Here is a 12,975-nt window from a genome sequence, read left to right as displayed (position 1 = left end):
TGATGCAGTCGCTGCATCGGTCCGTTGTGGTAAAGAGGGAGCTGAGCCGAAAGGCAAAGCTCTCTATTTACCGGTCGGTCTACGTTCCTGACCTCACCTATGGTCATGATCTTTGGGTAGTGACCAAAAGAACAAGATCGCGGATACAAGCGGTCGAAATGAGTTTCCTCCGCCGTGTGGCTGGGCGCTCCCTTAGAGATAAGGTGAGGAGCTCGGCCACACGGGGGGGGGCTTGGAGTAGAGCCGCTGCTCCTCCACGTCGAGAGGAGCCAGCTGAGGTGGCTCGGGCATCTGTTCCGGATGCCTCCTGGGCGCCTCCCTCGGGAGATGTTTCAGGCATGTCCCACCGGGAAGAGGCCCCGGGGAAGACCCAGGACACGCTGGAGAGACTATGTCTCTCGGCTGGCCTGGGAACGCCTCGGGATCCCCCCGGAGGAGTTAGAGGAAGTGTCTGGGGAGAAGGAAGTCTGGGAGTCCCTGCTCAGACTGCTGCCCCCACGACCCGGCCCCGGATAAGCGGCAGAAAATGGATGGATGGATGAGCTCGACTGAAGTCAACTCAACTCAACTCGACTCGAGAATGAGAGGACTTCATGTTGTTGTTGTTGTTGTTGTTGTTGTTGTTGTGGTGTTACTTTTAAAGGCGGTCTGCAACTGAAAAGGTGCATTTAGCACCACCTACCGGAGTCGTACGTCTTCTGCATTTGTAAGTTTTCAAAGTATGTGTTTTTTCGCTTTACCGTATAGTATACTGTATTTTGTTGTTTTTTTAAAGGAAAGAGAGAGAGAAAGAGAGAGACGGTCGGTATCTAACCGCCATGACACTCTGGCGTGTATCTATAGTGACGTCTTGGCTTTTATGAAACTGAATCCTGACATCATACGACGACAAACTGGTATTATTGAATTAATAATGTCCCAATAGAGCCGGGGATCGCTATGGCAAAGATATACATTGTTCATCATTTTGAAAGTCATAAACAAGGCGTAAAAACGTCACTGTGGTCCAGGGCAGTGGATTTTAACCCTTGAGGAAAAGAGGGACTGGCATCTTCAAAAACACTTCAAACCCTCCTGGCATCGTGCTGTTCTCGTGATCCATGACAACATACTTATAACTGTTATTTCAAAGCCTCGTCTGATCAATCACGTGTCCAAAATGGAGAAACCAAAAAGGAGTTTTGTCCTCCTGGTCTCCTGTGGCGTGTTTAACTGCGTTAACGTTTTATATCAAACTCAGTATTAGATTGGGATATAATAGTGATAGTTTTTAATATCCACGTGAACGTGAGTGATGACTCTCTCAGTAATGCGCCTTGTTAGACAGCATTGGTTTCACTCAGAATGTAAATAAGCCGACTCACACTCACAAGAACACTCTGGATCTTGTCCTAACGTATGGAACAGAGATTAGTGACCTCAGTGTCCTCCCTCAAAACCCTATATTGTCAGATCATTTCCTAATTACCTTTCAGTTTATTCTTAAAGATCATCCAGTCCCACAAAATAAAGTTATAATGAAAAGGACAATATCTGAAAAATCTATCTCAAAATTCAAAGAAATAATAGAGCCAATATTCAGTGACATGTCATGTGATCATGTCATGTGATCATGTCATGTGATCCTGCTGAGAACAGTTTTAGTCCCAGTATAAGTGACCGGTCTGTCCACTTGACCATGAATTCTCTGAAGTCTGCTCTTGATGTTGCAGCACCGTTAAAACAGAAGGTCATTAGGCCAAAGCGCGCCTCCCCATGGTACAACCAAGAACTGCATCCACATAAACAAAGAGTTAAAATTAAGTCTGTGTAAGGGATTTGTAAGAGGATTTACTTCTATTTTTTAACAATAAAATAAAAACTCCACTGTCTCTCTCGCGTCCGTCTGAGGGAGTCAGATCCTCCCGTCACTCTGGAACTCCTCCAGGTTTATACTTTTTCACAAGGGGATTCTTTGTGGTTTTTCCTGGCCGAGAAGGAGGGTCTAAGGACACGGGACCCTGGGACATTTGTCTAAGGACAGGGGAGGTTCAAGTCCCTATGAACATTGTTTAATCTGTTCTCACTGTCGCCCTTGGAGACGACGGCTGTTGTGATTTCGGGCGTTACAAAAATAAATTAAATTAAAGTAAATGATAGATGGATCAATTTATTTTTCACAATAGTAAATCAAGACCAGTGAATCCTAGAGTACAAATGATTTTATTAGAATTACACAAAACTAAATCTGCAAACAGAGAATGACATTATGAATATAAGTTTATGACACTAAATGTGCAAATCCTTCAATCATCACCAGAGTTAGACCTCTGTCCAGGAGGACCAGCTCGTGTGCTGGTTTTAACTTCCTTTCAAATGGAATTAGAGCTGTAATAACCTTCTATAGCTTTGTTTGAATAAGAGCATTTACATTTAGGTAGGACTGTTGTTTTTCTTTATTTTAATTAAAATACTGGTTATTTGTTAAATGCTGAAATAATATGATTCTAGGTCAGTCATAATGGTTTTCTCTGTCATAAAACTTACACACACTGATGCCAGACACTGCGATGTCGGCTGCATGTGAGTGGTGCAGGCGGATACAGAGAAAACCCACCAGAACACAGGGAGAACATGCATCCACGGAGTCCGGGAATCAAACTCGGGACCGTCTGGCTGTGGGGCGACAGTCGTTACTTGCTGACGAGAGTTGCTGAGGACAAACGGGACCCGAACCCAAAGCCGGCGAACAGAGGTCGAGTGAACTTGGTGTGAAAGGTGTGAAGGTGCACCAGTCGAGCCTCCACGACTCTGTGGAACGAGAGAAACCCCACGTCGCAATCGAGGAAAACGGCTACTCTCCCGAAGGCGTCCGAGCACGGGACCTCCAGGTACTCCTCCTGTTTATTCCCACAGACAGAGAGCCGACCGTCCGAGCACCAGATCCTCCAGGAGAGCCCGTTTTGCCCGAACACGATGCCCGTGTCCTGTCCTTTCCGTGGGAGGTCTCCGTAGCTCACGGCGACGCTGACCACGCCGCTCCACTCCACCTCCCAGTAGTGTCGCCCGCTCAGAGGAGAGGAGCACAGGACCTGAGGGTACCAGTCAAACCGGGCCCGGTGGTCCGGGTACGGCTGCTCCTCCTTCACAAAGATCACCGTCCTCAGGTCGGCCGAGAGCTCCAGTTTTGGGTACGCGGTGTTCTCATCCAGAGTCAGTTTACACGAGTCTGAAGGAGACATTTTCATTTACACTTCTGTTCCACTCCTCAGCAATGCATATCAAGGTTGTACTTACATTTCTCTAGGCCTGGTTTTAAGAACTGTTCCATGCATGGTGTCAACCTGAAAACACACAGTTACTGAAATGAGAGTCCATAATTCCTTAGAGTCCATGGGCCAGTACCTGATGCTGCTCAGACTCCCATGAACATTGTTCTCCACAGTCAACATCAGATTTGCTCCGGGAAATCCTGGATGGTTGTAGCTCAGATCTAGCGCCGTCAGATGAGAATTCAGCTCCAACGCGTCCCTGAGGACAGAGACGCCTCTCCCGGAGACCATGCACCCGGACAGCCTGGACACAAACGTCACTCAGGTCTGGTACCAAAACGTCAAGTCTGAAATGTGCAGTGGCAGAGCTGCGCAGCGCCGTGCAGAGCTGCGCAGAGCTGTGCAGACCTGAGCGACTGCAGCCTGCACTCTGGACTCCTCAGGCCCACGGACAACTGCGTCACTCCGTCATCCGTCAGGTCGTTGTTACTGAGGTCCAGTTGTCTGAGGCCGGAGGAGGAGGACAGGACCGAGGACAAGGGACCACAGCTGCTCTCCGACAGGCCACAGCACTGCAGTCTGGAAGAAGTATCGACCGGGTTGGATTTAGTTCTGTTGCTTGGCGCTCAGTTTACACTTGAAAGGATCGGAAATCACCTCAGAGTCTCCAGTGTGCAGTGAGGACTATGAAGGCCCACAGTCAGCTGCTGGACCCCAGTGTCCCTCAGAATGTTGTGGCTCAGATCAAGATTCTTCAGACACGACGACTGTCCTGACAGGACTTTAGACAGAGCAGCACAAGCCTCTCCTCCAAGGCCAGAGGCAGTCAGGCTGCAGAGAAGGAAAGAGTAAGTATTAAAAGTGTCAACTGTGGTTCTTTGTGTCCTGTAAACAGAGGACACTCACATGGCTTTGTTGGAAGCCTTGACGACGGGCATCAGCCTCAGCAGGACGTCCTGTGATGCACAGAACCTCCTCAGGTCAAACTCGTCCAGCTCTGTCTCTGAGGACAGCAGGATGAAGGCCAGTGCGGACCACTGAGCTGGAAACATGCGTTTGGAGAACTTTCCCGCTCTGAGATTCGTTTGAACCAGATCCAACAGGCTCCGGTCATTCAGCTCACTGAGACCGTGGAGCAGGTTCAAGGATTTCTCTGTGGAATCACAATCGTTCATCTGCAATTTGATGTACAATGCTGTTTCCTCTGCAGCGCCCCCTGTCTGCGGGATCAGACCTTGCAGGAGGCGCTGGTTGGCCGGCAGAGACAGCCCCAGGAGAAAGCGCAGGAACAGGTCCCAGTGTCCGTTTGGACTCTGTAAAGTTTGATCCACAGCACACTGGTAGAAGAGCTGCCTGGCCTCTTTAGGGTCATGTGTTTGTTCTGGGCACAGCAGATTGTTTCCAGTGTCGTAGAAGGTCAGATGGACGTAGAGAGCTGCCAGAAACTCCTGCACGCTCAGATGGATGAAGCAGTAGACCTTGTCCTGGTAAAGACCAGACTCCTCTCTAAAGACCTGTGTGAACACTCCAGAGTAACGAGCCACCTCTGCAGCGTCCAGCCCACACTCCACCAGGTCTGAATCATAGAAGATCAGGTTTCCTTCCTGCAGCTGCTCAAAGGCCAGTTTTCCCAGCGACCGCACCATCTCCCTGGTCTCTGGACTCCAGTGACGGTCCGTCTCAGAGCGAGCGTCATACTTCTGGCTCTTGACTTTGGCCTGCACCACCAGGAAGTGGACGTACATCTGTGTGAGGGTCCGGGGCAGCTCTGGTTCCTCTGTTTGTTCCAGAAGCTTCTGTATAACTGTGGAGAGGATCCAGCAGAAGACCGGGATGTGGCACATGATGTGGAGGCTGCGGATGCTCTTGATGTGGGAGATGACGGCTGTGGCCTGCAGCTCGTCCCAGAACCTCTTCCTGAAGTACTGCTCCTTCTGCGGGTCGGTGAACCCTCGCACCTCTGTCACCATGGAGACGCACTCAGCAGGGATCTGATTGGCCGCCGCGGGGCGCGTGGTTATCCAGAGGCGAGCGGAGGGAAGCAGCTTCCCCCTGATGAGGTTCACCAGCAGCACGTCCACTGAGACGGACTCTGTGGGGTCAGTCAGGACGCGGGTTTGGCTGAAGTCCAGAGGAAGTCTGCACTCGTCCAGACCGTCAAGGATGAAGAGCACCGGGAGCTGATGGAAACTGCATAGATCTTTGGATGGGCTGAAGAAGTAGTGCAGCAGCTCCACCAGGCTGAACCGTGTGTCTCTGAGCACGTTGAGCTCTCTGAACGTGAACGGGAACAGCAGCTGGAGCTCCTGGTGGGCCCGGCCTTCAGCCCAGTCCAGACTGAACTTCTGAGTCAGCACTGTTTTCCCCACGCCGGCCACGCCCTTCGTCATCACCGTCCTGATCGGTCCGTGTGTCTGTCCTGCTCTGATTGGTCCCCGTCTGTGGGCGGGGTCTTTAAAGATGTCTTCACTTGTTATTGTTACTTCTGGTGTGGATGGTTTCCTGGACACAGTCTCGATGTGTCTGACCTCATGCTCCTGGTTGACCTCTGTGGCTCCGCCTTCTATGATGTAGAGCTCTGTGTAGATCTGGTTCAGGGGGGCGGAGTTTCCCGCTTTGGCCACGCCCTCAAAGACATGGCTGAACCTCTGCTTCAGACTGGACTTCAGCTGCTTCAGGCAGACGCCCGAACGACTGCCTGAAGACGCACAGAGAACAGAGTCAGGGCCGTTAAAAGATCATGTCGGTTATCGCAATAAAAAGGGTGGACAATAATCGTTAGTGGTACATATTTATAATCCTGATAATCACCAACAAAGATAACCGTCAATACACCACCAGCATGTGCAGGTTCTCCTCGTCTAGATCAGAATTTATGTTAAAGTTATGATTATTTATGTTCATTATTCATTTATATACATATTTTAAAAGAGTTTAACCGTCAACTATTTCCATCATTGTCATTTCGTTGTCATGGGTTCTTCAGGTGGAACCGAACTCACTGCTGTGGAGCCGATCTGCCAGCTCCTCCTGCTGCATCCTCCTCAGGACGTCCAGCGTGATGTCCAGAAAGGCCTTTCTGTTTCTCTGCTCCTCGTCCTCTTCGTTCACAAGGCATTGTGGGTAATCTGAGGCCAGAACCCTGTAGAACCGCTGTAGTTCCCCCTTGACGAAATAAATGAGGGTCTTCTCCAAATGCTGAAGAAGAAAATATAAACATTAAAGCATTGAAGGCAGTGGTCAGTGGAAGATGTGGACGTTCCAACACTGACCTGAAATATGGAGTGGAGAGCTTCATCTGGAGCTTCATCTGGAGCTTCATCTGGAGCTTCATCTGGAGCCGGCCGTGTCGCTCTGTGGACCAAGTGTTTGAGAAGTTACTCTTATAATCTCTATAATGTCGTTCTTGAAGCAAAACGTTCAAATATAATGAGATGTTTTGCTGCTGGATCTGACCTCAGCTTATGTTGAGTTTCTGTTCACTTACTGTAATTGTTTTCTGAAGTCCAGGTCTCTGTGAAGGGAGCTGGTCTTCTTGACGGACACATATCTGTCTGGATCACTTCTGTGGAAATGTTTTCATCTGATTATATCTCATGTGTTTACATCTCATGTGTTTACATCTCATGTGTTTACATCTCATGTGTTTGAGATGAAAAAGCTCATTTCCAGGAGAGTCGTGCTCAAGAGGCGGCAACATTTACAGTTACACAAACATACAACTTTAAAATAACACAAGTTATGAAACACATTTGCAAATTATTGATCTATAATGCTTTCTACTTGGTTTTAAAGGCATTTAAGGACAAGAACTCATGGTCCAAGCAAAAGGAGGTAAAGGAACAGAGAGATCAAAGTACAAATGTAGAGGAAGTAATCCCAGCTTTGCCCTGTAGATAATGTGTGCCAGTGTTCTGCCTCCTAGTGGCCAGAGAAGGCCATCGCACTCATGACTCTACAGTCACCAATGAAGTTAGACATGTTAGACTTGTTAGACTTGTTAGACTTGTTAGACTTGCTAAACATGTCACTTTGACAGGCTAACGTGAGCGGGCAGGTGAGATGAAGGGGTTCGATGACAGAAATGCTCACGAGTCTGGAGATGATTTATGAGACTCAAAAATAGAAGATCTCGGCGCTCGACCAATGACGTCAAACATGTGCCAGCTTTAGGTCTTTTTAAACATTCATCAAACGTGCGCAAAATAAGCTAAATACTACTCTAGGTATGTTTTTGACGAGGAACAATGTTACAACACGTTTAAGAGTTATTTTAATACTTATTATACTGTAACGTGATACTAAACCTGCAATCGGATCTGAATCTCATTAACGAACATTAAACCAACTATTCCGCTTTGTTCTGACCGTGTCCTTGGTTTGGCTGCGTCTTGGACATGTGCGATGATGTCACTCGTCATGGACGAGTAGGCGGAGTCCAGGCTGTGGACGAGACACAGACGATGTTATTCAGGCCTGTGCGGAGTTTGCATGTTCTGCCTGTGTTTGCAGTGCATCATTTGCCCATGTTACACCCCTGGCGCCCCCTGGTGGATCATTTTTGTCACACGTTACACCCCTGGCGCCCCCTGGTGGATCATTTGTGTCACACGTTACACCCCTGGCGCCCCCTGGTGGATCATTTGTGTCACACGTTACACCCCTGGCGCCCCCTTGTGGATCATTTGTGACACATTTACAAAGGACTTTCGTTTGTGCTTCGGGAAAACGCATTTGTTTTTCGTGAACTCACTTTAAAAATCGTTTTAATTCCAAGTTTCGGAACAAGGAGCTGTTACTTTTCAGCGAGGAACCGCGAGGATCCGCTTCGCGTCCAGATTCAGGTCTGAAAGAAAAACGCCGGGAAAATATCAAACTCAGCCAGTTTCTATTTTATAATGTTGTGTATTTGTTTAAACGCAAGAATGAAAGAGCGTGAACCAAAGGGACGTAAAAAAAGACAATGAGGCTACCCCAAATAAATTGTCTGTTTGCTTGAAGACGCACATGTGTTGCGCGGTGCGTTCTCAGTCCTTTGAGATGAAAGATAGGTTCATCAGCGTGATAAAAATATTCGACATGGCGGTTTAGGAAAGTCCGGTCGGTGAGTCGGCGAAATAATTGAAAAATAAAAGATTTTGACGTTTTTTCAACAAAATGCTGAGATTTTTTTTCCAGTCGGCTAGTTTCATAGCGGGTCGGTCGGGTTACGGCAAACAGACATATTATTTTACCTAGCCTAAATATAAAACGTTTGTATAAAAAGTTGAATTGAAGTGTTTTATGTCGGTGTAATCCCTCATTCGTCCAGGCGTGTTCCATTGTAGAAAAAGCTTCAGTTGTTTCATCTGGACTCAGTTCAGAGTCGAGATGAAACAACTGAAGCTTTTTCTACAATTAAGTGTTTTATGTGGCTGTGACTTAACTCTCGAGAGCCGAGAAGATAAGGGCCCAAGAACAGAAATATTTAACTCACGTAAGGCCTTAGTTATTTTATTACTTGGTTTACGGATCCGCCGCACTTAGATTAGCGGCCGTGTCGCTCTGTGGACCAAGTGTTTGAGAAGTTACTCTTATAATCTCTATAATGTCGTTCTTGAAGCAAAACGTTCAAATATAATGAGATGTTTTGCTGCTGGATCTGACCTCAGCTTATGTTGAGTTTCTGTTCACTTACTGTAATTGTTTTCTGAAGTCCAGGTCTCTGTGAAGGGAGCTGGTCTTCTTGACGGACACATATCTGTCTGGATCACTTCTGTGGAAATGTTTTCATCTGATTATATCTCATATGTTTATATCTCATGTGTTTATATCTCATGTGTTTATATCTCATATGTTTATATCTCATGTGTTTATATCTCATATGTTTATATCTCATATGTTTATATCTCATTTGTTTATATCTCATTTGTTTGTATCTCATATGTTTATATCTCATATGTTTATATCTCATATGTTTATATCTCATATGTTTATATCATATATAAACATATGAGATGTTTATATCTCATATGTTTACATCTCATTTGTTTATATCTCATATGTTTACATCTCATATGTTTATATCTCATATGTTTATATCTCATGTGTTTATATCTCATGTGTTTATATCTCATATGTTTATATCTCATTTGTTTATATCTCATATGTTTATATCTCATTTGTTTATATCTCATATGTTTATATCTCATTTGTTTATATCTCATGTGTTTATATCTCATATGTTTACATCTCATTTGTTTATATCTCATATGTTTACATCTCATATGTTTATATCTCATATGTTTATATCTCATATGTTTATATCTCATGTGTTTATATCTCATGTGTTTATATCTCATTTGTTTATATCTCATATGTTTATATCTCATGTGTTTATATCTCATGTGTTTATATCTCATGTTTATATCTCATTTGTTTATATCTCATGTGTTTATATCTCATGTGTTTATATCTCATATGTTTATATCTCATTTGTTTATATCTCATATGTTTATATCTCATGTGTTTATATCTCATATGTTTATATCTCATATGTTTATATCTCATATGTTTATATCTCATATGTTTATATCTCATGTGTTTATATCTCATGTGTTTATATCTCATTTGTTTATATCTCATATGTTTATATCTCATTTGTTTATATCTCATATGTTTATATCTCATTTGTTTATATCTCATGTGTTTATATCTCATGTGTTTATATCTCATATGTTTATATCTCATTTGTTTGAGATGAAAAAGCTCTTTTCCAGGAGAGTCGTGCTCAAGAGGCGGCAACATTTACAGTTACACAAACATACAACCCGAGGGGAGAGTGTGAGGCCCCGAGGGGAGAGTGTGCGGCCCCGAGGGGAGAGTGTGAGGCCCCGAGGGGAGAGTGTGCGGCCCCGAGGGGAGAGTGTGCGGCCCCGAGGGGAGAGTGTGAGGCCCCGAGGGGAGAGTGTGCGGCCCCGAGGGGAGAGTGTGAGGCCCCGAGGGGAGAGTGTGCGGCCCCGAGGGGAGAGTGTGCGGCCCCGAGGGGAGAGTGTGAGGCCCCGAGGGGAGAGTGTGCGGCCCCGAGGGGAGAGTGTGCGGCCCCGAGGGGAGAGTGTGAGGCCCCGAGGGGAGAGTGTGCGGCCCCGAGGGGAGAGTGTGCGGCCCCGAGGGCAGAGTGTGCGGCCCCGAGGGGAGAGTGTGCGGCCCCGAGGGGAGAGTGTGCGGCCCCGAGGGCAGAGTGTGCGGCCCCGAGGGGAGAGTGTGAGGCCCCGAGGGGAGAGTGTGCGGCCCCGAGGGGAGAGTGTGCGGCCCCGAGGGGAGAGTGTGAGGCCCCGAGGGGAGAGTGTGAGGCCCCGAGGGGAGAGTGTGCGGCCCCGAGGGGAGAGTGTGAGGGTGGGTGGGTGGGGGAGGGTGCAGCAAAAATAACTCAAATCATAATAAAAGCAATAATTGTCTGGATATTTTTGCTTGCTCAGGGGGCGGGGCTAGAACTCTCATGTTGAATATTTTTAATAAATACCCCGCAAATCAGACAAAAAGTACAGTTATGTATTCTCAAACGCTGTGAAGTAAAAGTACAAAGTATCCGCTGTGAAATGTTCCGAAGTAAAAATAGAGATACCAAAAAGTAGTTCTTGAGTACTGCGTTTTTACTTTTGTACTTTTTCCACTTGCGCCGCAGGTTTGGACCGTCTGGACGTTACAGTGGCAACAAAACGCATAACAATGTACAAAGGATCATAAATGAGAACAGCTAGGACGGAGCACGTTTTGAATACTGTCAGCGTTTACTCCAGTACGAGACACATTCCGTACATTCTGTCACTCGTGGGTGTAAAAGTACGCGGTCGGAAAAGTACTCCACGTGGTAGTTTTATTCAAAAAGTACAAGAGTAAATGTACTGCTCACCTCTGACCTCGTGGAGCGCCCTCGCCTTGGTCCATGTTGGAGTTTCCACCTGTCGCACGCTGATATGTCGTGAGCCGAAGTACAAATACTATGGTCCAGAAGTACAAATACTACGGTTCAGAAGTACAAATACTACTGTCCAGAAGTAGAACCAGCCACTACACAGATAAATAACACTAAATAATGACCTAATAACACGTATAACAAGTATTTCAAAGTGTAAAATGATCAAACTTTAGCCTCACCTTTGTTCTTCTGTCGTCTCAGAGAAGTGGCTGGACCAGTTCTGAAAGTGAAACTACAAGAGAATGTTTAGTAAACTTCGGACTCCTGCGGGCTCTGGCACCAGCAGGAGGCCGGTCCATGTTTAGTCCTGACTCTGGCACCAGCAGGAGGCCGGTCCATGTTTAGTCCTGACTCTGGCACCAGCAGGAGGCCGGTCCATGTTTAGTCCTGACTCTGGCACCAGCAGGAGGCCGGTCCATGTTTAGTCCTGACTCTGGCACCAGCAGGAGGCCGGTCCATGTTTAGTCCTGACTCTGGCACCAGCAGGAGGCTGGTCCATGTTTAGTCCTGACTCTGGCACCAGCAGGAGGCCGGTCCATGTTTAGTCTTGACTCTGGCACCAGCAGGAGGCTGGTCCATGTTTAGTCTTGACTCTGGCACCAGCAGGAGGCCGGTCCATGTTTAGTCTTGACTCTGGCACCAGCAGGAGGCTGGTCCATGTTTAGTCCTGACTCTGGCACCAGCAGGAGGCCGGTCCATGTTTAGTCTTGACTCTGGCACCAGCAGGAGGCTGGTCCATGTTTAGTCCTGACTCTGGCACCAGCAGGAGGCCGGTTCATGTTTAGTCCTGACTCTGGCACCAGCAGGAGGCCGGTTCATGTTTAGTCCTGACTCTGGCACCAGCAGGAGTGAATCCACTGGTCCATATTCACCTGAGACAGTGAAACATAGATCCGACTCGTCTGCATCATTGTGATAGGACACATTTCTGCTGCGTATCAACTGACCTAACGGCAACATGTAGAGGTTGAACAGAAGGGGTCCCAGGACTGACCCTTGGGGGACTCCACAGGTCAGGGTCATGTGGTCTGAGACACAAAGTACTTCCTGTCTTCCAGATAGGACCTTAACCAGTTTAGGGCGGGGCCAGTGATGCCCACCCAGTCCTCTAGTCTCTGTAAGAGGATCCCATGATGGACAGTGTCAAAAGCAGCTCTCAGATCTAACATAATTAAGACTGAGACTATTTCATCTCTAAAAACTGCAGACTCCGCCCCCTTTTTGTTTCTAGTGTTTCAGATTCAAACTTGAAGTTGGGTGAAGCAGATTCTATTAGAACTACATTTCCTGTGTGTTTGTCAAGCCATATTTCTGTTAAAACATGAAATCAAGATTAGAAGAAGAAATACAAATATAGCCGCAAGCGACGATGATGGGCCCTCGCCCCCAAACACAAAAGGAGGGGGCGCTAACGCGATTTTACTGTCATTACACCTACTGCTGAATCCATGACGCTGTCGTGTCTTCTCCTCTTTGCTTTACATGTAAATGGAAAAGTTTGCGTCTGCGCTGCACATGATTTAAAAAGAAAACCTTGTGATAACTTTGGATGTCCCACCCCTGAAGATGAGTCTCACCAAAGTTTAGCTAATGCCCGAGGAGGAGTTTGTGAAAGTATAAAATATCAGCATGTTCAAATTTCAGACATTTGGTGATTTTCCCATTGGAATAACACGGGAGGTTTCTGCTGCGCCGCAACAAATATGACATGGGTCTCATTGACTTTTTGATCAGGATATTAAAATGGAATTTTGTGCCAAATATCTT

General features: G+C 46.8%; 1 protein-coding gene across 1 annotated transcript; it reads right to left on the bottom strand.

Moving 5' to 3' along the window:
- Positions 1-2,590: 2,590 nt before the first annotated feature.
- On the bottom strand, positions 2,591-11,177 carry LOC140370965 (protein NLRC3-like). Its single transcript, XM_072458246.1, has 12 exons — positions 11,143-11,177; positions 8,929-9,006; positions 7,620-7,694; positions 6,739-6,816; positions 6,524-6,605; positions 6,254-6,449; positions 4,158-5,949; positions 3,909-4,082; positions 3,660-3,830; positions 3,385-3,555; positions 3,277-3,323; positions 2,591-3,208 (listed from the first exon to the last, which is right to left on the bottom strand). Exons 1-12 carry the CDS (start codon positions 11,175-11,177, stop codon positions 2,673-2,675), a joined length of 3,435 nt encoding a protein of 1,144 aa, XP_072314347.1. The 3' UTR covers positions 2,591-2,672.
- Positions 11,178-12,975: the final 1,798 nt, after the last annotated feature.

This window comes from Eucyclogobius newberryi, unplaced genomic scaffold (genome assembly GCF_026437365.1).
Source record: "Eucyclogobius newberryi isolate DKJ021-1_F unplaced genomic scaffold, fEucNew1.0.hap1 SCAF_21, whole genome shotgun sequence".
In the NCBI taxonomy this organism is placed as follows: Eukaryota; Metazoa; Chordata; class Actinopteri; order Gobiiformes; family Gobiidae; genus Eucyclogobius; species Eucyclogobius newberryi.
The sequence above is the reverse complement of the archived record's forward strand: the minus strand, read 5'-3'. Positions and strand labels throughout refer to the sequence as shown.